General features: G+C 40.2%; 1 protein-coding gene across 1 annotated transcript in view; it reads right to left on the bottom strand.

The window, feature by feature from the left end:
- myo3b (myosin IIIB) overlaps window positions 1–24,371 on the bottom strand; it is an 85,813-nt gene extending 61,442 nt beyond the window's left edge. The window contains exons 1-14 of the mRNA XM_016294750.1: window positions 24,361–24,371; window positions 22,149–22,233; window positions 21,683–21,799; window positions 19,487–19,591; window positions 17,546–17,629; window positions 16,347–16,549; window positions 16,170–16,268; window positions 15,939–16,053; window positions 15,722–15,848; window positions 13,440–13,650; window positions 11,817–11,964; window positions 10,851–11,004; window positions 10,575–10,663; window positions 2,106–2,235 (exon numbers count right to left, since the gene is read on the bottom strand). Of these exons, the coding sequence (XP_016150236.1) occupies window positions 2,106–2,235; window positions 10,575–10,663; window positions 10,851–11,004; window positions 11,817–11,964; window positions 13,440–13,650; window positions 15,722–15,848; window positions 15,939–16,053; window positions 16,170–16,268; window positions 16,347–16,549; window positions 17,546–17,629; window positions 19,487–19,591; window positions 21,683–21,799; window positions 22,149–22,233; window positions 24,361–24,371 (1,678 nt within the window). The remainder of the gene's footprint in view (window positions 1–2,105; window positions 2,236–10,574; window positions 10,664–10,850; window positions 11,005–11,816; window positions 11,965–13,439; window positions 13,651–15,721; window positions 15,849–15,938; window positions 16,054–16,169; window positions 16,269–16,346; window positions 16,550–17,545; window positions 17,630–19,486; window positions 19,592–21,682; window positions 21,800–22,148; window positions 22,234–24,360) is intronic.
- Between the last annotated feature and the right edge of the window lie 240 nt (window positions 24,372–24,611).

Raw genomic sequence — 24,611 nt, 5'->3', positions numbered from 1 at the left:
CTCTCTCTACACACACACCTCAAAATTGACCAATAAAATTATCCTATTCCATTTAGCAAAGTATCCAGCACTTTTATAAGCTCAGCACATTAATTCGGAAACACGGTTCTTCAAATCTTTTTCACTGGGTTCTGATTAAACACACTCATTAACAGGTAGCCGAAGGCAGCGGCCAGCCACATAATGGCTTAACTAAAGAGACGCATGAAAATACACATCTTATAATTACCCAGCATGCTCCTATTCACACCTCACTAAGTCGAGTGACCGTCTAGCAACTTTACTAAGCACCTGGCTGGCAGAACGATAGCAGAGGAAAAGCAGTTTACTGGGCTAAATAACTGCTTTTCTTCCTCAGAGTATTTGAGATTCTTATCGCTGGAATATCCCAAACTCCAATAGATAGCAAAGAAGCAGCGGGAGCCTAGCGGACAGCTTAGAGGAAATGAAAACACATCCATCCACAGCTCTATCCTTCTTTTCTATTCCACTATTCTTCTGCCTGGAGATCAGCCACTCCAGAGATAATGCGGGGAGAGATTTGTATTTATAAAAAAAGAGAGAGAAACAGAGACAGAGAGAGAGAGAGAGAGAGAGAGAGAGAGAGAGAGAAAGACTGTGGCCACAGTCTCTGAATTCAGCTCGTTTATTTGAGTCTGAACGTCCACACGGCAGCACATTCACACAATCATACTGTCAGACCACACATTTTCAATGGGCTGCTGAATTTCCATAAACTCAAAACTCACACAAACACAATATTGGAAATGCTTTCACAAATAGGGTAAATCAGTATTCCATTATATTTTAAAGCAATGCATTTAGAGAGAGAATTTATATATATCCCACAATGCTCTGTGTTTACAGCATTTCTGTTATGAGAGTGTAAGTACCATTCAAAAAAATTGTTGTCACTAATATTTTTTTAATGCTTTTTTTTTCTTTTTCGTTTCTTTTTTTTTTTTAAATATATGAAACATTAAGAATGGATAGTTGGGTTTCAAGTAACAGGATTTTAGATTTAGCCTAAATAAAGCTTGCTTTGGGGTCAATAAGATTTTTATTTTTTTTAATTAATGCTTTTATTAAACAAGAATGCATTAAATTGCAAAGAAATATTTATAAAATATTGTAAAATAATTATATTTCAAATCAATTCTGTTCTTTTAAACTATTGTTCAATAATCCTAAAAAAATACCCAATAAAAACCCTATAAAATAAAAATAACAATAACACACATACTAACAATAGCACACATAATAATAACAAAAATCACAGTTTACACAAAAATACTAAGCAGCACAATCAGCATATTAGAATTATTTCTGGATCATGTGACACTGAAGACTGGAGTAATGATGCTGAAAATGCAGCTTTACATCACAGGAATGAATTACATTGTAAAATATATTCAAGTAGAAAATATACAGTATGTATTTTTAATTGTGGTAATATTTCATAATATAAACAGTTTACTGTATTTTATAAATACAGCCTTGATAAGATACTTTAATACTAATTCATTTCATACGACTACGTCATACATATTTAAAACCATTTTTATTTGTATTTTATATTCTATATTTATGGAAATATTCTCTCAGTAGTGTGATCTCTCAGCAGTTCTGTGGATCTGAGATTGACCCTTAACATTGGAGCAAAATGACACACTGACAAAGAGAATCGATCTTACTACAACAGGTGTCTGGGCTGAAGTGTGAACATCACTTTCAAATGATTGCTTTATAATTTAACAACAAACATTTACACCAACACCTCTTAACATTTTAAAATCCACTGTCATGAATGTTAACATAGCTCTCACCCATTGGCCCTGACTTGACCCAGTGACCTCTGGACAGTAAAAATGGGGTGTGAAGCTTCTCAAATGATTGGGACAGTTTTAACACCCTTACTGCATTTCCATTAATCTGACACTCTGTTCCAGCCTCCTAGATGCTCTGTGGCACTGCAGTATTTGTCAAGAGAACTCTGGGATACAATTGGCCTGACAGTCAGTTCTGACTGGCTAGAGAGGTGACAGAAGCGACGCCAGAGACGTGACATGAACAGCTCACGTGATAATGCTGAATGATTCTGGTACCTGTTTTGGTAAGAGGGCTGGAAAACAGCTGCTGCAGGAGTTTGTTCTCTGACGTCCTCAAAACCACCACAATATCTGCAGGAAGAGTGTCCCGGTTCTTCTCCAGAAAACCACTGACATTATACAGCACCTGACAGAGAGACACAAGACATTTCATTATTACACACTTTTACTTGTGAAACTGCAGGAAATCTTTATATTCTGATCCAACATGGATTGGTGTATTAATGAATTACTGCAATAGTAACTGTTTAACTACGTTGTTGATTATATATACACTACAGTTAGAAGTATGGGGTCAGTAACATTTTTAACATTTTATTTTTTAAGAAAATATATTCAGCAATGATGCATTAAATTGATCAAAAGTAGCAGTAAAGGTAATCAATCTGGTTACAAAATATTTCTATTTCAAAATAATTGTGTCCTAAAAACCTAATTTAACCTAAGAACCTTCAAAAGAACTGTAATGTGGGTTTTGTTTGGGCGTCTGGAGCAGCCCTTAGAGGGGGGGATATGTAATGTGGGTTTTGTTTCATGTTCATGTTTCCATGTCTTTTATTTTGTAGTTTGATTCATGCTGTTAGTGTCATGCTTCCCTTGCCCTCTTGTCTTCATGCCATTGGTTCCGCTGTTCTTTGTGTCATGTTCTGATTGGTTGTCCTAGTCATGTGTCTTGTTTCCCATTGGTTCGTTCATGTCATGTGACCCTCCTTGTCTGCTATAACTAGCCATCATGTTCCCATTGTGCGCTTATCGTGTATTGATGTTGTAACCCACTGTCGGTGAGTCTAGTCTGTTCATGTCTCGTCAAGTCTGTTCATGCCTAGTCAAGTCAAGTCTGTTCATGTCAAGTCAAGTCTGTTTTAGTCAAGTCTGTTTATGCCTCGTCAAGTCTGTTTTAGTCAAGTCTGTTCATGCCTAGTCAAGGCTGTTCTAGTCAAGTCTGTTCATGCCTAGTCAAGTCTCGGATTATTGTTTGGATGTTTGGATCACCTGTAAATAAACTGCACTTGCATTCACACTTCAACTCGCCTTCAGTGGATTGATCTTTACAGAATACACGACCCTTACAATGAACCCAGCAGTTTCACGTCTCCTCTGCCTTCGTCAAGGTGACAGGCCTATTGAGGATTATGTTCAGGACTTTTGTGGACTGTGCCATTTGGTGGATTTTAATGATGAGGTTAAGGACATTTTTCGAGTGGGTTTAAATGAACCCATTCGTTTTCAGTTGCCTGGGGGAAAGATTTGTTGGTCACTAGAACAATATATAGACTTTGCTCTGCAGTTGAGTGGATCTGCTTTCACTGTGGGTGTCGTGGAGAAGGAACATGGCACTAAACCAGAACCAGAGTCTGCTCACATCACGTCTGCTACACCAACGCCTGCTAACGTCTTGTCTGCCAAGTCCGAGCCTGCTAATGCCATGTTTGCTACTCCAGGACCTGCTCAAATCATGCCAGTTAAGTCAAAGTTTACTCATGTCATATCTATCAAGTCAGAACCTGTTCACTTCATGTCTACCAAGCCAGAGTCTGCTAACATCATGTCTGCTACCCCAGGGCCTGCTTACGTCACGTCTGCCAAGCCAGAGCTTGCTCATGTCATGCCGGCACCTCAAGAGTTTCTTCTCAACATGGCCGCCCTTCTAGAGTCTCATCACGTCTCAACTGATCTTCCAGAGTCTCGTCACGACATGGCCGCCATTTCAGAGTCTGCTCACGTTAAGCCTGAGTCCCTGGCCAAGATGGCTGCCACGCCTGAGTCCCCGGCCAAGATGGCCGCCACGCCTGAGTCCCCGGCCAAGGTGGTCACCACGCCTGAGTCTCCGGCCAAGATGGTCGCCACGCCACGCCAGTCGGACGCGGAGCTTTGGCCAAGACTGAAAAGACTGATTGCTAGTGTGATGGACCCACCTCTGATGTCGGTGCGAGCTGCAGGCATCCCAGTGACGTCAGCGCTCTCAAGCCCCGCCATCTTAGAGGTCATGCCACATTCTGCTGCCCTTACTGTAAGGGAGGTCGTCATTTTGAGCGTGTGGGCTGCACACTGCACTCCAGAGTCCTCTCCTGTCCACGAGTCTACCTCAGAGGCCTCTCCGGTCTATGAATCTGCTCCTGAGGCCTTTCCTGTCTATGAATCTGCCCCAGTGGCCTCTCCTAACCACGAGTCTGCTCCAAGGGCCTTTCCTGTGCCTCCAGAAGTGGTAGCATCCACTGCAGAACCTCCAGAGGTGGCGGCATCTGCTGCAGAACCTCCTGAGGTGGTGGCGTCCGCTTTCGAACTCACTGCCTGCCCTGTCACAGCCACAGAGGCCGTTCACGAACTCACAGACTGACTTGTCATGGCCACGGAGGCCGTTCACGAACTCACTGTCTGCCCTGTCTTGACTAAGAGGGCCGTTCATGAACTCCCTTTCTGTCCTGTCACGGCCATGGAGGCCGTTCATGAACTCACTGTCTGTCCTGTCACGGCCAAGGAGGACATTCAAGAACTCTCTGCTTGCTCCGTCACAGTCAAGTGATCTGTCCATGTCTCTGCACCGCCATGGCTTCCTGCTCTGCCGTCATCACCCGAGCGCCCTGCTCTGCCTGCACAGCCATGGCTGCCTATTCTGCCTGCTCCGCCATGGCTCCCTGATCTGCCTGCTCCACCATGGCCCCCGCTCTGCCTGCTCCGCCATGGCTCCCTGCTCTGCCTGTTCCGCTTCATGTGCCTGGCCCTCCGTCCCTCCCCCAGTTCTGCCTCTACTCCACCACCCTCCTGGAATTTTGGGGTTTTGTTTGGTCGTCTGGAGCCGCCCTTAGAGGGGGGGATATGTAATGTGGGTTTTGGGTTTTGTTTCATATTCATGTTTCCATGTCTTTTATTTTGTAGTTTGATTCATGCTGTTAGTGTCATGCTTCCCTTGCCCTCTTGTCTTCATGCCACTGGTTCCTCTGTTCTTTGTGTCATGTTCTGATTGGTTGTCCTAGTCATGTGTCTTGTTTCCCATTGGTTTGTTCATGTCATGTGACCCTTCTTGTCTGCTATAACTAGCCATCATGTTCCCATTGTGCGCTTATCGTGTATTGATGTTGTAACCCGCTGTCGGTGAGTCTAGTCTGTTCATACCTCGTCAAGTCTGTTCATGTCTTGTCAAATCTGTTCATGCCTAGTCAAGTCAAGTCTGTTCATGTCAAGTCAAGTCTGTTTTAGTCAAGTCTGTTTTAGTCAAGTCTGTTTATGCCTCGTCAAGTCTGTTCTAGTCAAGTCTGTTCATGTCAAGTCTCGGATTATTGTTTGGATCACCTTTGTAAATAAACTGCACTTGGGTTCACACTTCAACTTGCCTTCAGTGGATTGATCGTTACAAGAACCTATCACAGTTTCTAATAAATAAATAAAAATTTGTGAAAATAGTTACAAATTTTTTTAATATTTCATAATATTATTAATATATTATTTTGATCAGATAAATGCAGTCTTGGTGAACATAAAAGACGTTTGCTACTAAAAAACAAACAAAAAAAAACACGTCTCTAGGTTACGTATGTAACCCTAGTTCCCAGAGGGAATGAGACGCTGTGTTGAAACCCTTTGGGAACGCCTTCAGCGTGACCACGCTCTGATTCACTTGTGTAATCAGTCCAAAGGATGGGCGAGACGTCACGGGCGGGGTGACGTAGAGACCAGGGAGCTTAAAAGCATGTGCGGTGGATACAGCGGCAGCTTCTGGTGGAATGAAGTATGGCAATGAGACGCAGTATCTCATTCCCTTGGTGAACTAGGGTTACATACGTAACCTAGAGACGTTCCCCTTCAGAAACTCAAGCTGCGTCGAAATGCTTTGGGAACGAGTATGCCCACGCTGCCAGATTTGCAAGTCCCTGCCTAGTGTGGAAAAGCACAGCTAAGGCGAGAGAAAAAGGAGCCAGGAGTAGTGCAAAATGCAAGTATAGAATCAGACAAGTAAACGGAGTGGATATCTCCAGCATCCTAAAGGCCAACTTCTGGAGGAGTGAGGGGAGATCAGAGGACTCAAGGCTATGAATAGCAACCCGATCCACCACTTAGTATAAGCTTCTCCTGGGTGGAGGCCTCAGCCTCAGCGCACCATGGAGGAAACATGTAACTAGTGGGTCTCTTCCGAAAGACTGACCACAGAGAGGGGTGTGGTAAGCAGCTAGGGCCGCCACAGAAACCTTCAAGGTGGAGTGGGATAACCCTGCAGACAACCGTACCTGCAAGAACTCCAGCACTGAACCAACTGGGCAGTTAACTGGGTCGAGCTGGCAGTTGCCGTGCCAAGAAGTGAAGGTTCCTAGTAGAGGGAGCTCTGGACTGGAGTATGGTCTCAGCAACCTCAGTTGAGAGACCAGAACTTATGAGCTGTGCCCCCTCAGGGGCCACATCCACAGTTCCAAAAACTCAGAGAGAGAGAGAGAGAGAGAGGAGATCCCTCCTGACGGAAATCTCCCACGGAGAGCCATCGAGAAGGGAAATCAGGTCAGAGATGTGTACTCGGTCCGGCCAGACTGGGACTACCTATCCGGTGCACTCTCTCCAGAACTCCAGGAAGCCGAGTGAATGGGGGCAGGCATACAGACAAAACCTCGGCCAAGTCTGTTTCCAGATAAGCTCCACCTCCACGAGCGGAGGCCTCAATAACTCTCTGTAGCGAGAGGAGACCTGACGACACTCGCAGAAATGGTTGAGCTCTTGGAGCAGAGGCATCAGCATGACAACTCTCTAAACTGAGAGGAGGCCTGACTACAATCCACACTCCGGACATCCTGTAAGCAGGCTTACATAGAGCCCACCACTCACAGATACTGTCGTAGCGGAGCTCTGCCGAGCGGAGGCCTCAAAAACTCATAGCGAGAGGAGAACTAACAACGCTTGCAGTGACCGAAAGGAGAGCCTACAAAAGGATCTGGTGCGCCAGCCTGTAAATGGGGCGTGAACACAGACCTCCCTGGTGGTTGATGTAAGAAACCACCAGTTTTGTCGGTGCACCCAACACATGGTGGCCTCTTAGGTCCGGGAGGAAGTGTTTCAATGCTAGAAGCAAGACCAGCATCTCCAGGCAGTAGATGTGCCACGTGAGATGGCGGCTGCTCCACAGACCACGGGCTGGGCGGCCACTCATGACTGCACCCAACCGGTGAGGGAGGCATCAGTCATTAGCTTACGCAAAGACAAGGAGTCCCCTACACCACACCGGGATCTTGAGACAAGAACCAAGGCTTTCTCCACATGTCTAAGAAATCCACAGCTCTTTCATATGGGCGAGAACGACATCTCGATGCCGAACCACCGTCTGCTCTGATTGAGCCAATATCAACCAATCGTCAATATAATTCAGTATGCGGATGCCCTGGAGTCACAGTGGAGCCAGAGCAGCATCCACATACTTGGGGAAAGTGCGGAGTGAGAGTCCAGTAAATGGCCGCAAAAGGAAGAACCCGGTATTGGTAAGCTTCGCCCCCAAAGCAAACCTCAGGAACTTCCCATGTTGAGGAAGAATGGTAAGCATGCGTCTTTCAGATCCATCGCGCGAACCAGTCCTCAGCCCTGATCTGAGACATGACCTGATCTAAAATAGGACACAATCACCTCTGCAGAGAATCGAGCCTGTAGGAACTCCAGCACTGAACCAACCGGGCAGTGAACTGGGTCGAGCTGGCGATCTCCGCACCAAGAAGTGAAAAGTTTCCACTTCAGGGTGTACACCCATCCTTCTTTGGAACAATGAATACCGGCTGTATGGTCTCTCTGCACGAGGAGGGACCACCTCGATGGCCTCCTTCCTCAGGAGAGTGTTTACTTCCTGTTCCATTACCAGAGCCTGCAGTCTGCAGGACCCATTGTGAGACATTTGGCAGAAGTCTCCATGTTGCCAGAAAGTCTACTAAGGGAATCAGTCTCTGGAAACTAACCTCTGGTGTATTTAGAGCGGCTAGGTCAGTGCCCTGAAGCGGAGAACAAGCAGGGGACGGCCGATCTAGCTGCTCTAGAGACCTTCTTGGAGGTAGCAAGCCTCCCAGAACCGCTACGTTTCGGGGAGGAAGCTGAGAGAAGCGCTCGCTGGAGACCGCTGTGCCCTGAAGCATCGTTGGTGGCAGGGTTGACAGACCAATCTCCTGAGGGCACTGATGAGAGACGGGCACTGTATGATGAGTTGTACACTGCTCTTACACCTGCTCAATGGAGGAAGAGAGGTGTGCTCTGACCTAAAATATTTTTTTTCCAAGAGTTCACTGCATTTAGAGAGTGAGGGAGGAGAAAGGGTGAAGCCGGTCTCTGGTCCCTACCGAATAATATAAACATATACAGTATATGTGTATATATATATATATATATATATATATATATATATATATATATATATATATATATATATATATATATACACAGACACATATATATATATTATATATCTAACTTCTCAAAGCCAGATTAATATACATAATTTAATTCCCCAGAATTAAATGCATCCAAACAACCAGACAAGTAAACACAGTCTGATTATGATAAAGATTCAATACAGAGAATTGTGAATAACCGTACGTGAGTCACTCGATTCTACATTGCATAAGACTTGCTTCCCTCGAGAAGAAACGTCAGGGGGAGCAGAGCTAAACATCCAATGTAATGTTCCTTTTTTTTTTAGGGACATTTACAGAATGAACACAGCCAGTCCCCTCCAGAGCTGACTGTGCGTGTTATGCTCCAAAACAGACTACACATAAATCGCGTGCATCCCCACCCCTTATTTTAGCGAGGGCAGGGAGAATGAGCGATCCAAATTCAGTCTGCTCATACGCAAAAAATATCAAGATAATATCAAAGATAGCTGCAGCAGCGAGCTCTCACCCCGAGAGAGAGCGCTAGATCTAGGGAGTGCAGGTGGAGAAAGCGCGAGCCCATCTCCAACCCGTCCACTAGATCCATGTGCAATCCCCGCGATCTCAATCGGCGCTGTGCCTCAGTAGCAGTGGGACTGGAACCGCAAGATCACAAGCACAGACACACTCCTCGAAGCGTGCCAGGCGGGAGCGGAGCATTTGCAGCGGGCAGAAGCACAATCAGCCCCCTCGAGAGCTGACTGTGCGAGCTCCGCTCCCAAACAAACAACACATAAACTGTGTGTATCCCCACCCGTAACTTAGCGCGGCCAGGGAAGAACACACAGTCTAAAATGCTGTCTGCTCTCGCATGCTTGTCTTTCGCCTTTAGCATGGCTTATGCTTTTACTGGGACAGACAACAATAAACAGAACTGACACACACAGAGCGCTTCGCTGAATGACAGAAGCTGCTGCTATATCCACTGCACGTGCTTTAAAGCTCCCTGGTCTCTACGTCACCCCACCCGTGACGTCTCGCCCATCCATTGGACAGATTACACACGTGATTCAGAGCGTGGTCAAGCTGAAGGCGTTCCCAAAGCGTTTCGACACAGCTCGAGTTCCTGAAGGGGAACTTATGTTATTGTGGTTTACTTAAGTTACACATTAATTGTTTAAAGAGGTCATCGGATGCCCAAGTTGATATGATTATTTAGGGTCTTAATAAAAAGTCTGTAACATAGTTTGGTTAAAATTTCTCAATGGTAGTGTAAAACAACACCGTTTTACCCTGTCAAAAACAGCTCTGTCTACAGCACGCTGTTTTATTGCATTCCGCTTTAAATGCTAATTAGCTCGGCTCACCCCGCCCCTCTCTTCAGAGCCGCTCTCTGAGAGACGGTAAACTTTAGCCACGTTCATCGTAAAACTCGCTAACTAGCATATTATTAGGAAAGGCGATTTGCAAAGATTCATTAAAAAACCTTACACTCACTTCTTCTGGAGGTGAAGCTGGATCACGAATGATTTGTGCAAACATAGACGCATTTAAGTAGATCGGGGCGCATTCCCTTCAGAAACAAAGGTAATCCACTGCGTCTTCAGCTGCTCACATGTCGGGAGTAAACGACGACAGCTATGTTCATTATTACATCCAACAACAGAACACCTTGATCGCTTAGGAGTCATTCTTGTCTACATCTGCTCCGGCGGTGAAACAATGGCGGACTGATGACAGCTCACTCAGGACGGGTCTAAGGTAAGACGCCAGTCCAGTCTGTGCTGAAACACTACTGTCAATCAAACTATCGTGGGAGGGGCCTGTCTGTGTGACATCACACAGACAGGCATCTGAGATCGGCTCGATTTTAGAAAGGGGAAATCATTTAACGAGATAAAAAAAAAACTGGGTGGATCTTTATCATTATAGGGTGGTTGTGTACACACACTGCCAACACACATTTCAGTTCAAACAGCTTGTTAAAGTGCATGTTGCATCCGATGACCCTTTTGAAGTGAATTGAGCTGTTTGCACTCGTTTGAATAAGAAGAGTGTGAGTTTTCTATTCATATGAAGCTGTAGGTCCTGCAAATAAAACAGTAGATGCGATTTCATGAAATAGTTTTCTCTTTACCTTGCCAGCATAATGCTGGATCCCGAACCAAAGCTCCACACGCTTGGGTGTCCAGAAGTACTTGTTTCTCAGGTTATCCTGAAACTTATCTATATAACAAACACTGAAGGTAAGTGAAGAATCTTATCAAACTGGCCTCTCATCTTAAGATTAAATAAATTATTAAATGCAATGCCACTATTCAGTTAAAACTGATTTGCTATTAGCATTATTCTTTAAAACGAATGCATGCTGAACATCATGTAAATTATTTTACATGAAGCAGTTGAGCATTACCGACGAGTGTTTGGTCGGTGGCCTGTGGGAAACGGCTCTCCTCATCCAGCAGAGACAGTAAACCCATGGGCTTCTGTAGAAACATGTCCAGAATGGGCCTGTTGTCCTCATATTCCACCAGACTGGCATCAACACCCTCACTTTGATACTCGATCTGAACAAACACATATATAAATACATGATGATGAAACTACATATAAAGATGTACTTAAGTTCTACTTAAATGGGTCCAAAACAACCGCAACAACAACAACAACAAAAACCTCTAAAGTTCAGCTAATTGCATTTAATATAAATTTTAAACTATAAAACATTTTCATTTAATTGCAGTTAACTAAAATTAGTCAGAAAACATTACATTATATTCTTTTAAAGTATCTTATTTTTTGTAATAAGCTCTCCTTTTAATAATATGCTACAGTGTACTTCCTTTTCCCAGTGTGGTAATTATAAAGAAATGCCTTCATTTTGACAAACCCTGCATATCAAAGTTTTCAGCAACACAAGTCTGAATGTGCAAGTGTACTAATTGCTTTTTTTCTGCAAATGAAGTGTACACTAGACACATTGATTTGCTTTGAGAACATTTTAGTTCCATACAAGGTTTGACGATATGATGAATTCTATTAATTATTAAAACAATTATTTAAAATGTATTTTAAAAGAAAAACATAAAGAGTAGAAACAGCCATTTAAAAATGTACTCTTTTTAAGTAAACCTAAGTGGCCAATTATTTAATAAATACTATTATCTGCAAGTCCAGTTTAAAAAAGCTTTAAATATTTGAAGTACAATACAAGTATGCATTTGATTCAATTAAGTGCATTTCTTTTACACAAGTGGCAGTCGTGAAGCCATGTATTTCTTTTTTTGCCATTTAAACTGATGCAGATGTATTCAAGGATAAATAGTGGTGGGTTTAAGATAAACTCAAACTCAGAGAAAGTGCACAGAGAAAGTCTCACCTGTTCCAGGGCAAAGATGTGTTGATTGAAGTAGAACTGGATCTGTTCATTAGCGATGTTGATACACAGCTGCTCAAATGAGTTCTTCTTGAAGTTTTCGAAACCAAAGATGTCCAAAATCCCCACGTTCATTCCACTCTCAGCCGCACTTCAAAGACACGAAGAGCCAGACATTATCCGACCATCACAACACATTTAGGCCTTAAGCACTCTAATGACCCAAACAACTAAATATTTTATGACCTGTCAACCAAGAAAACAGAAAAACAAAGAGCTTTAAAAACACAGGTCTGCGTGAGCGTGTCATTTCAGTTTACAAACAGCTTGGACCCTCGTCTCTGAACATTGAGTGAGTCGCGATCTCCTCCAAGCTCCTCAGACAGCGACCAGGGGTCACCTTCTGCTCCCACTAACAGGTTATTAGTGGCAATAACGCTGAACGCGCTGCTGATTGGAGTGGAAATGGCAGAATTTGGATGGTGTGTATCGAGGTGGAAGACATGAGTTTCTCTGACAAGCCCGTGGCTGATGTCTGACAGGATTCGCTCGGATCAATGAACGGCTTTTCCACTCTCTCTGAAGTCTTTTTAATCATCTGCATATTATTTTTTCAATGTAACTCGGTATCAAAAATTTATAAAAAAACTCTTTTCTTCTTTTGCTGTGGATATTAATATTCTGAGCTTTGTGGTGGTTAGATTGGAGGTCATCGCTGGAGATGATGCTCACGCATCTAAACGCATCCGTAACGGAGAGATTCAAGGAGCGAGATTGGGATGAAAGCTTAGAATTTACCTTGAAGTTATCGTTAAATTAACTTGAGGTAAAAGTCAATAAAATAAATATAATATAATAAATAAATAAAAGGCCACGTGATCGTTCACCCAAAAATCACACATTTATCAAACCTGTATGAGTTTCTTTCTTCTGTTAAAAACAAAGGAAGATATTTTGAAGAATGTTGGTAACCAAACAGTTGCTGGTAGCCATTGACTTCCATAGTATTTGTCTTCCTGTTATGGAAGTCAATGGCTACCACCAACTGTTTGGTTAACAACATTCTTCAAAATATCTTCTTTTGTTAGAAACAACTTGAGGGTGAGTAAATGATGACAAAATGTAAATTTTTGGGTGAACTATCCCTTTTATGACAGTTATTTAAAAATATACTTTTAAGATTCAACATCGGCTACACCAGTTGTTCCCAACCCTGGTCCTGGAGGCACCCCAACACTGCATGTTTTGCATGTCTCCTTAATCAACCACACCTGATTCAGGTAATCAGCTCATTAGTAGAGACACCAAGACCTGAAACTGGTGTGTCAGAGAAAGGAGACATGCAAAATGTGCAGTGTTGGTGTGCCTCCAGGACCAGGGGTGGGGAAAATCCCGGAAAATATGCGTTGTAGTCCAAACGAGTCATTCGTTGTAGTTTTTAAAAAGTAATTTCTGTTAAATAAAATATCTCCTTCTGAAGTGGACTTTGAAAACAGATATTTTTTTTATACTCAAACAGCAACATCTCAGACTAACTAGACTAAGTTGAAAAAGTGAAAAAGCATAATAGGACCCCTTTAAACCGAAGGATGCATCCCTGATCATGACTGTAATATTTTATCGTACCAGATGTTAGTGTCAGGCTGCAGCAGTGCATTAATGCGGTTCACTATCCAGCTGAAGAGGCGTCCGTACAGGGCTTTAGACATGGCGTCTCTCACATCAGTGGCCTTGTCCACAGTGTTGGTGCGAATGATGGTTTCTCCTCGAGTTACCACGCAGTGGGAGGTCAAAGCTTCCTGAAGCTCCTCAGAGCCGATACTGAGCAGAGTGGCCGCTAAACACAGCAGATACAGATAGAAGAACATCAGGAATGGACCTATGCCTCTCGTCTTTTGTCTTTCATAAGTTCTAACACATCCGTGAGATTTATTTCATTAGGAGAATGTGGGTTCTGTAGATGCAAACCAAGAAACTAACATTCATGAAATATAACATCTCTGAAAGGTTTAAAATACTAAATATAAAAGCATCAATAATTCATCCATCTTGAACATATCAAAGCTGGCCAAAGGCAACAGACACGCTTTGTCCAATCAATGCATTACCCCATCGATGTCTGCTGTCATTGATCAGTGCTTGTTTTCGCCAGCTGAACATGTTTTGGCACTCGTCGGGCCGTTGAATGTATGAGAAGTGATATACTGCAATGTGATGATTGTCAAAGTTGTTTTGTGTTTGTCAGTGCAGTGTGAATTAGCCTTTAAACAACCAAATTAGCAAATTTCTCTACTGCTGTATCTGTAATCTAACATTTGAAATACAGTATTTCAAAACATTACATTCCAGGTTTAACTACCCTAGTAAAAAATGAATATATTTAAAATACATTTATAAAACGGAGAGTTCCGGTCCTTGATTCTGATTGGTTGAGCCAAGTTCAAAGCCGTTGTAAATTACTCTACAAACACACACCTTTGTTTACGTACAACCACTTTATTGGAACCACAACTGATTCTGAGGAGCTACATTGTTTGGTGGAAGAATACTGTTTTTATTAATATCTTTACACTTTATTTGCTCTGTTTTATTTTGTGAAACCTTACTACGTATATGGAATAACCGTTTTATAAAAGCAATAAGCCCTAAGAAGCCGTGGTTTACAGTGAATTTATAACGGCTAAGGGGGTTTTAGTCACTCCGCTTCACGTCGTACTTAACAACGCCCCTTAGCTGTTATAAATTCACTGTAAACCACGGCTTCTTAGGGCTTATTGCTTTATTACGTCATACTAAGTATAGTTCAAATCTATTAATATATTTACTGACATATCACTTGAGTCTTACTGATATAAAAATTATAATTAAACTTTGTTTGGAGCATTACTTGTGCACAATGCACATTTCTTAATATTAAGCCTAAAATGTGCTTTAATGTCACTGTTGATGAGGATTGTATGATCTTTGAATAATATCAGTCTTTAAATGCAAGATATTTAAAGTGTACCTGAAGTATACTTGCAATAGCTCCACTTATATATACTTCAGCATATCTTTAGTTGGACTTCAGCACTACTTCTGCACAATTAAAGTTCATCAAGCACACCATTAGACTTTAAGTATACCAGTTTAGTAAACTAAAAAGCATTGCAAGGTATTTTTATTGAGCACATCAATTTGTAGCATACTTATATATGTTCCAAATACATTTTATTTTTCACTAGGGTAGTCATGGGACAATGTAGTGACCTGTAGGTCTCGGATATTTGCATTCATAGAAGATTCAGAGTGTTTCTAATATTCTCTGTATTCAGGTTAATTATACCGGCAATTGACAAGTGGCAACAAACTAACTTCCATCCTAACTAGTCAATAAATAAATAAATACATAAAACATGACTGAGTGATTATACAACAGAGAGCTGTTCAGGGTAAGCCAATTAAATGCATTCAAGGAGATTGTTTATTGTGTTATGATATATTTTACATTATTTACTAAAGAAATAAGCCCAAGAAGCCGTGGTTTACAGTGAATTTATAACAGCTAAGGGGCATTGTTAGGTACTACGCAAAGCGGAGTGACTAAAACCCCCTTAGCTGTTATAAATTCACCGTAAACCACGGCTTCATGGGGCTTATTGCTTTTATAAAACGGTTATTCCATATACGTAGTAAGGTTTCACAAAATAAAACAGAGCAAATAAAGTGTAAAGATATTAATAAAAACAGTATTCTTCCACCAAACAATGTAGCTCCTCAGAAACAGCTGTGGTTCCAATAAAGTGGCTGCAGAGCAACACACAGAAGTAATTTACAACAGCTTTGAATGCGGCTCAACCAATCAGAATCAAGGAACGGGACTATGCATTTTATAAAGCTATGTTTGTATTTAATCGTACCAATCTTACCATTATCTAAGGCCTCAGAGTCGGGCACCTCACTCTTGTCGCTCTGATGTTGGGAGCTGGTGGATGTAAACTCAATATCTCCTGTGTTTAAAATGCCTGATAGAATTCTGTACACAGAATTCACTTCCTGTATATAAAAGCATAAATCACTGGGGGTGAACTATTCCTATAATACTTGTATAGGATCACGAAATATAAATCAGAATCCCAGCTGTACCTCTTCAGTAAATCCTATGATACGGAAACAGTCCTGAATGGCGTCAAACTGCTCCTCGTAGAGTTTGCTAGAGATGATGTCCTGCATTACTTTACCATTGACACAGTCGATGTATCTGAAAGACCAGAAACGTAACGTGAATCTCTGATCTCTGTCAGTGACACACATGATCTGGATTCAGAAATACACATCTTTATAAGAGTCTGTTTCACTTCAAATAAACACACAAACCTGGGGGCAGTTTTGTTGGGTAGCCTGTATTTCTTGAGGTTGTCTTGGTGGTAAAGACCAGCATAGATGTAGTAAAATATGTGGAAGTTTTTCTCGCCCCTGCAAATTAAAAATATAAGCTGTGAATAGTAATTATTGTTAAAAATGGCCACAGATCTAGGCACAGTGGTTCCTCACGTAGCCTGTTTGATGACTCTTGATTTCTCCAGAAGATACTCAGAGATCTTTGCACCCATCACGGCCCCTGTAGGTGTGAACTTCATCTCCAGATATTTCCCGAAGCGGCTGGAGTTATCGTTAATGGCTGTGCATGCGTTACCAAACGCCTCCACCAAGGGATTCACCTGAAGAATCTTCTCACGAAGTGTTTGATTATTAGCCTTGAAATAGAAAAGAGTGTGACCCAGATTTTTGCTCTGCGCATCTTACAGCCACAGATGATTACATCACTACAGGGAAAATGATCAGGAATCTCATGATAAAACACAAAGATTAGTTACTGACAGTGTTGGGGAAAGTTACTTTTAAAAGTAATGCATTACAATATTGCGTTACTCCATAAAAAAGTAACTCATTACGTTACTTAGTTACTTTTTATGGAAAGCAATGCGTTACATTACTTTTGCGTTACTTTTTAAATATGAGCAGGGCTTGAATGTTTTTAATATAAGAAGTTATATTTATAGCAAATGTAAAAGCCCCTTCACACCAAAAAGTGTAATGAATAAACCTCAGGTTGAAGGAAAAGTAAATTCACGTCTGTACAGTAGAACGCAGGAGAAGAAACAATATGCAGCAATAAAAAAACTAAGCACAATTGTTCGTTTCTCTAAAGTCATTTTTGCTTATTAGTACGGTTGAACTGGATCATCAAAGGTCAGCAGCAAAGACACTGGTTAATAAAATGGGATTAGATACATTTGTGTTATTTAACATATTTAATTATTGCAGGTTTGTGTCATATTCTGAGTTTGCATTTCACTGTTTTAATTCATTTTGATTAATACTAAATCTGTTTTTGCGAGTCGGATGAATTAATGCACATTTACATTTAGTCTAGAACTACAGTAACGTCATGTTCACACAGCGCACACAACGCCTCTGCTCTTCCGATTTATCCCAATATGGGGACAGGAGAGCTGTCAGTCAATAAATGGGAAAACAAAGTAACTGGCATTACTTTTTTGAAAAAGTAACTTAAAAAAGTAATGCGTTACTTTACTAGTTACTTGAAAAAAAGTAATCCGATTATGTAACTCGTGTTATTTGTAATGCGTTACCCCCAACACTGATTATTGAAACATTTCTTTAGAGCACACACAGTAGTGTTTGTATGAAGTGTGTTAGCTAAAGTATAAAAGATATGAGTACCCAACCTTGCCCAGAAATGTGAGATGCTGGACGATGAGGTGGGCACTCTCGGTTTTACCCGCTCCACTTTCTCCACTAATGATTATACACTGCACAGACAAAACAATAACAATATATAAACACTCAATCTACATAGATACACAGAAGCACCAATAATAAGATGTTTATTTTTTATTTACAGTAGTCAACATTTGAAGTGGATCAAAAAAAGTTCATCAAAGTTTTAGGACAACTCTGATGAAAGGTTTCGATCCACTTCAAATGCTGACTACTGTATTTGTATATTGATGTATATTTTTATTTACTTTTATTTATTTATTTATTTAGTATTTTGGTAGACATGCAATTGGAAGAAAATATATGAAAAAAGCTAACCATTGTATATTCGAAAAATAAATAATATCTCAACTATACCACAGAATATTATTAGACGAAATGCAAAACAATATAATTTGAGATCTGATAGAAATCTGGAAATTTGGTAGACATCTGGTTCATAAAAAGAAAAGAAAAAAGACAATTCTCCTTTCATGCATCTACATTACAATTCAAAAGTTTGGGGTCGGTAAGGATTTTTTTTTTTTGTCAACGTTTTGGAAAGAAGTCTCATATTCATTTATTTGATCAATAAGGTAAAAACAGTCAAATTGCAATTAAAAACTTTTCTAATTAATATACAGTGGGTACGGAAAGTATTCAGACCCCTATTGCAGCCATTTGCTAAAATCATTTAAGTTAAATATTTTTTCCTCATTAATGTACACACAGCACACCATATTGACAGAAAAACACAGAATTGTTTACATTTTTGCAGATTTATTAAAAAAGAAAAACTGAAATATCACATGGTCCTAAGTATTCAGACCCTTTGCTGTGACACTCATATATTTAACTCAGGTGCTGTCCATTTCTTCTGATCACAATTACTCCAGTCTTTTTGGGTCACATGATCCTTCAGAAATTAGTTTAACATGCTGATATGCAGCTCAAGAAACTTTTCTCATTATTATCATTATTAAGAAACAGTTTTGTGATTAATATTTTTCTGGAAATCATGCTTTTCTCCCCAAGAGGTTAATGTTCAAACTGCATTTATTTGAAATAGATTTTTTTTAACATTGTACTTTTTGATTCATCTTATGTGTCCTTGCTGAATAAAAAAATAATAATTTGTCTCACTCTCAAATTCAAATTCTCTATTCTTTTTATTTTTTTGTATTCTTTTTATTTATTATACAATTAACAAAAAAACAAAAAAGGCCTCTAACACTAGCTTGCTCTATTCTTTTTCTATTCTACCTGTTTTCTTTTTTTTAAATTATATAATAAAAAAAAACCTTGCTACGTGTACTGCGTTAAGCTAACTGAGACTTGTCTTAGCACTTGCGTATCATTGCTCTTTTGTTGATTTTGATTGCTTCCATTGTCCTCATTTGTAAGTCGCTTTGGATAAAAGCGTCTGCTAAATGACTAAATATAAATGTAATGTAAATGTAAAATAAAATCTGAACTCGTATCTAAACATTCATTCATTCATTCATCCAGTGGGGGCCTTCAGGTCCATGGGAAAATTAAAAGTTTTTTGGTAGGTTAAAGTTTGTAGGTTAAATGTGATCCTAGTCATCTTTTTCTAGAAAGACTGGATGGTGAGCATTTTTGGAGCACTTCTTGGACCGTGAGCATGCTGTGTCCGTGTGAATTTCCTGCCCGTAAAAGTGCTTCAGTATCATGTAAGAATCTGAGCTGGTAGTATAACATAAATGACTAAATGTAAATGTAAATAAACTAGTGTGAACACTGTTTAAAGAGAAAGAGACCACTGGTGAACCCCACATAAATATTTAAAACCATATTTAAAGTCAGTCTACTATGTCTCTGAACCGTATATATCTTAGATATACTCTTTATTGTTTTAGGAATGAGAGTGCAGACACAGAAAGCAGTACCTGGTCTTTGGAGAGGGTGACCATGCTCTGATAGGCTGCATCAGCAGAGGCAAAGATGTGCGGGGGGTTAGTGGAGCGTTTCATCCCATGATAAAGCTTTGAGAACTGAGAACAGACACAAAACTACATCTTAGTTCTCTCTCTACAAGGAAGCTTTGATTCAGACAGCCAACTTGAAGTGTATGGCCTTATTGTAATGACAAATTTCGAGAGCGCATTATTGTAGCACAAAAGCACATTAATATAATATTTCTCGCGGGCGGAGAAAACGTGTCTCTCCTCTCACTCAAACTGTGTCCTGTGCACTCTCAAATCTCTCTGTGCTCATGCTCTATAGATATTAATTATTTTTGCTCCTGAATTAAACATTGTCAAAAGATATCATTATGCACATATTATCAAAATCAGAACTGAAAAGAAACACTGGATTTAAAAAAAAAAAACTCCCAATAAGGGTCCAAACAGCGATGCTATTAGAGCATTTATTGTATTATATCTTGCATCATTTACATCTATTTTTGCATTTGATGTTGATTTGAGGAGTTGTTACTTATTATTGTCATCATACCAACTGAGAATTTATTGCAATTATTTTAAATTCAGCTGAGGTATCTGACATATTATGACATAACATTGATGTTTTATATAAAGCCTTTAGGGCCATAGGCTATAATATGTTGTTTTTAGATAAATTGCTCAGAGACCAACCAGTTGGACAGAGGTTATGTATAAATCATCCAAGCACCCAATTCCTAGCCATTTCTATAGGCTACATTTCAATAACATTGCTAAAAATTATTAAACTGGAAATAAATTAAAGATCCATCTTTGATTGTCAAAAGAATTCCAGGTTCTGTTCACTCAGCCAATTAGATTTCACATAGTATTTTCATCGGTCAGTCGTGGAGGTCTGATTGGTTTAAACTTTATTTACGTATATAGCGCCTTTTAAAACAGTGTATACAAAGTAGCCTACTTTACAAAGAGATGCATACGTGCATTCGCAGAAAAGATCAAAATACAAACATAAAATATATATAGTAAAACAAAGTAGCTACAATAACCAGTTTAAATACAACTGTTACGGGGCGAACGAGACGTGAGACGTGCGGATCCATCTGCAGGCTTTCATTAGACAGAGACGTAGTCATAACAGGCATGGGTCAAACAATGGCAAACAGGTATATTGAGGGCAAGACATAAGAGTAGTCCAGTAAACAGGCGTGGTCGATCTCCGGCGAATGTAATCCTGAGGGCGAGGCAAACGGGGAATCCACAAGATGAGCTAGAGTCCAGGCGAGGTGCAATCACAGTCCGAAACAGCAAGGCAAAGGGTAATTCCAGAACAGGCTATACATTTCAGGGCAGGCAGAGATCAGACAAAACGAGATAACAGGCAAGGATCAAGAAACGGGTAAACAGACTAAGAACAAGGCTATACTAGATTCAGAAACTTGGAATGGCTCCGTAAAGTAGCTATCACTAGATGAGCGATAAACGCTAAACAATACTCGGTGTTGAATGGTGGTGTGAGACTGATTTATATAGTGTGTGTTATTGGTAGCAGCTGTGTGTGATTGGTTTCAGATGAGCTTGTGATTAGTGCAATGGAGCATGGGAAATGTAGTCCAGGGTGATGTGTAACAGTTTGTGTAGTGCGAGAGTCAATGTAACGGAAGGGTGACCTCTGGTGGCGATCGAACGGAAGTCCATGGACCAGATTCGTGACAACAACAACAAAAAATCAAGGAAAGGCCCTGCACAAATCTGTTTTGAGACTACTTTTTAAAAGTGCATAATGATAACTTTTGACAACGTTTAATTCAGGTGCGAAAATTATTAATATCTATAGTGCATGAGCACAGAGATTTGAGAGTGCACAGGACACAGTTTGAGTGACAGGAGAGACAAGTTTTAAGTGCGCGCACTCTCTCCGGGCGAGAGCAGCGTTTATCTGAGCACGCACGTCCAGTTTTGTGTGAGAGCGAAAGAGATTCGCACTAGCGCGTTATATGAATGTGCTTTCGCACTACAATGATGCGCTCTCGACATTTGTCATTAAAATAACACCATAGAAGTTGCTCCCCACAACACCAAGCAAATTACACATTTTACACATAAGATGGTTTAAACAAAGATGGCCTGTTTTAGACATAAATGATGCTTTAGTGCACAGCCTGATATTGCTCCTCTCACCTGTGGAGAGTAGATGTTGAGGTTCTGGAAAGGGTTAAGCGCTATGAGGATATCACCCACATATGTGTAGATCTGCAGCTCCTGATATCGCCTCTGAAGATGTGTAATGATTATTTCCTAGAAACGAGAAATGCTGGAGATGGAAATGTATCTTTGTTGTTTATACTACAAGATTCACTGAATTCACTGAATTTGAGCAGACAGTTTAGTAATTCCATTACATTTTAAAGTCAACATAAAATGCCAACTGCATCTCATTTTACTTTCAGAACATTATGTTATGTTTTCATAATGCATTTTAATGGAGTTATGCAATTATTTGGAAAAACTGATCAAAAATACGTCCAGGAACACGTACTAAGAAAGTCGATTTTAAGGTCAATTTGTTGACTTTACATCAAAATAAAATTATTTCTGTATGATTAAGAAATTAAAAGCCGATTTCAGCTAAATCATCTAAATATACCTCATCTAAAACCTCCAGGTTCACCAAATCATCATCAGGACAGCTCTCAATGATCAGGGTTTTGCGAGTATTGATCCGCTCATGCCTGTAAAACACAATACAGCAATGTTACAGCTTCAATAAACATGAAATACTAAAAAATCTATTCAATCATAAACAAGTAATTTATTGAGTTGAAGTGCCATTGATGTCTGTAGCACAAATGACCCTGGAGCACAAAAGCCATAAGTAAATGACATAAAAGTCATAAGTAGCACAGGTATATTTGTAGCAATAGCTAACAATACATTGTATGGGCCAAAATTATCAATTTTTCTTTTATGCCAAAAATCATTAGGATATTAAGTAAAGATCATGTTCCACGAAGATATTTTGTAAATTTCCTACCGTAAATATAGCAAAACTTTAGCCTTAGTAAACACCAAAAAACTAAATCTGGTAGCACTTTATTTTAAAGTGTCCTTGTTACACATGTTACATGTTCTTACTATTATAATAACAATAAATGATGCATAACTGCATGCAAGTAACCCTAAACTGAACCCTAATCCTAACCATATAGTAAGTACATGTAGTTAATTAATATTACTCAGTACTTAAATGTATAATTACACTGTAACAAGAACACCTTACAATAAAGTGTAACCCAAAATCTAAACATCCAGCATGCGGCACCAGGGTGTGATGTACAGTATAAAAACCATTACGCCTATGGAGAGTCCCCATAAACCATATAAACATATCTGTGTGTGTGTGTGTGTGTGTGTGTGTGCATGTGCGCGCGCGCGTGTGTGTGTGTGTGCGTGTGGTCTTATGACTATAAAAGACTTTCAAAAATAATTAAAAAATCTTTCCAGCCATCTTACCAATCTTACTAAGTTTTTAACTGAATCATGCTGTTTTTCATGTGAAAGGCCAGTCTTTGTCAAGCTTTAGAATACAGTAAACTAAAATATTTTACTTTGTTCAATACTTTCATATTTGATATTCAGCAACTTTTAGACGACTCTAAAGGCCAATTTGAGTTAATTTTATAACTCAACTATTGAGAATACTATAGGCAGGGTGGTCATTTAAATGCACAAGGCCTGCGAATTTTGTAGGCCCCCTGTCCCCTCCTCAAAGGGCCCAAAGAATAGGTAATACAATATCTGCAGGATTTTAAGGGTCTAAATGAACATTTTCAAGGAGAATCCAGTGGAAACTCTTTCTTTCATCATGTGTAGCGTCTATAACAGCATCAGAGATATCCGTTTGACTTGTACTGAATCTAATGCTCCTGAATGCCAGCCTCTCAGAATAACCCGAGGAGCTTCATTCCTCCACAGATAACACTGCCATCTGCTGGAAAGAGGAAACCCTCACGTGATAGATGACACAGTACTACAAAAAACTCAACCCACATGCTGTGATTCATAGATTTCTAGAATGTCACAACAGAAAGTCTCACTGTTTCACATTTAGATGTGATAAATCCACCGTGACAGCTCTGCATCTATAGACGACAGTGATAAATGCAAGTCAAGCGCCTCACAATGACCGCTGTCATGGTCAAGGCTGCCAGATCTTTGGTCTGACCCTGAGACGAATCAGAAAGCACTTCAAAATGACAATCTATGATTGGCAGGCTATTATAAACCAAACAAATAATACTTCTGTTTAACCCACCCATATATTTATAATCTCAACCGGTGGTGTTTTTAACGGTCAGCCTTTTTAAGCACATGCCGCAATGTATATTTCTCTGCCTCATGAACATCTGGATGTGATTTCAGAAAAGTCAGAGTGTTGTTTGGCCTGCGGTTTGTGTTGTGGGCAGGATGTACCAGTACACATACAGGCAGAGAGCAAACAGCCGGCACCTCTCGATAACATTGTGTCCCTGTACACCACACACACACACTGACAGGATTTACTCAGCAGAATTATTTCTGATCCAATGGCTCTCAAAACACAATTTTTCAGTGTGATGTTGATAAAAACCCTCATCTAGGCTGAAGCAGATTTAGCGTTTGTGTTTGCCAAACACAAACGCTGAGCGATGCATTGCAATTTTTTTCTTGCGAGTATACAGTGGGTACGGAAAGTATTCAGACCCCCTTAAATTTTTCATTCTTTGTTATATTGCAGCCATTTGCTAGTCTACAGGCCTGTCTCTTTTGTTCTGGACTACATGCATGCAAGTGTCCTCCTGCTCAGAGACTGTGGTTACCTGTTGATCATGTCTCATGAGACCTTTGCATATTTCTTTATGATCCGTGTATGAAGAACACTTTTAGTGTACATCAAATCTTACAAGTACATTTAATTTCATGACTATTTCTTAGCACACTTATATACACTTTTGGTAACATTTTATTTTAAGGTGTCCTTGTTACATGTTGCATGCACTTAATATTATAATAACAATTAATTATGCATAATGTACACATACAGGCAGAGAGCAAACAGCCGGCACCTCTC

This window comes from Sinocyclocheilus grahami, unplaced genomic scaffold (genome assembly GCF_001515645.1).
Source record: "Sinocyclocheilus grahami isolate Dianchi unplaced genomic scaffold, SAMN03320097.WGS_v1.1 scaffold324.1, whole genome shotgun sequence".
NCBI classification, from domain to species: domain Eukaryota; kingdom Metazoa; phylum Chordata; class Actinopteri; order Cypriniformes; family Cyprinidae; genus Sinocyclocheilus; species Sinocyclocheilus grahami.
The sequence above is the reverse complement of the archived record's forward strand: the minus strand, read 5'-3'. Positions and strand labels throughout refer to the sequence as shown.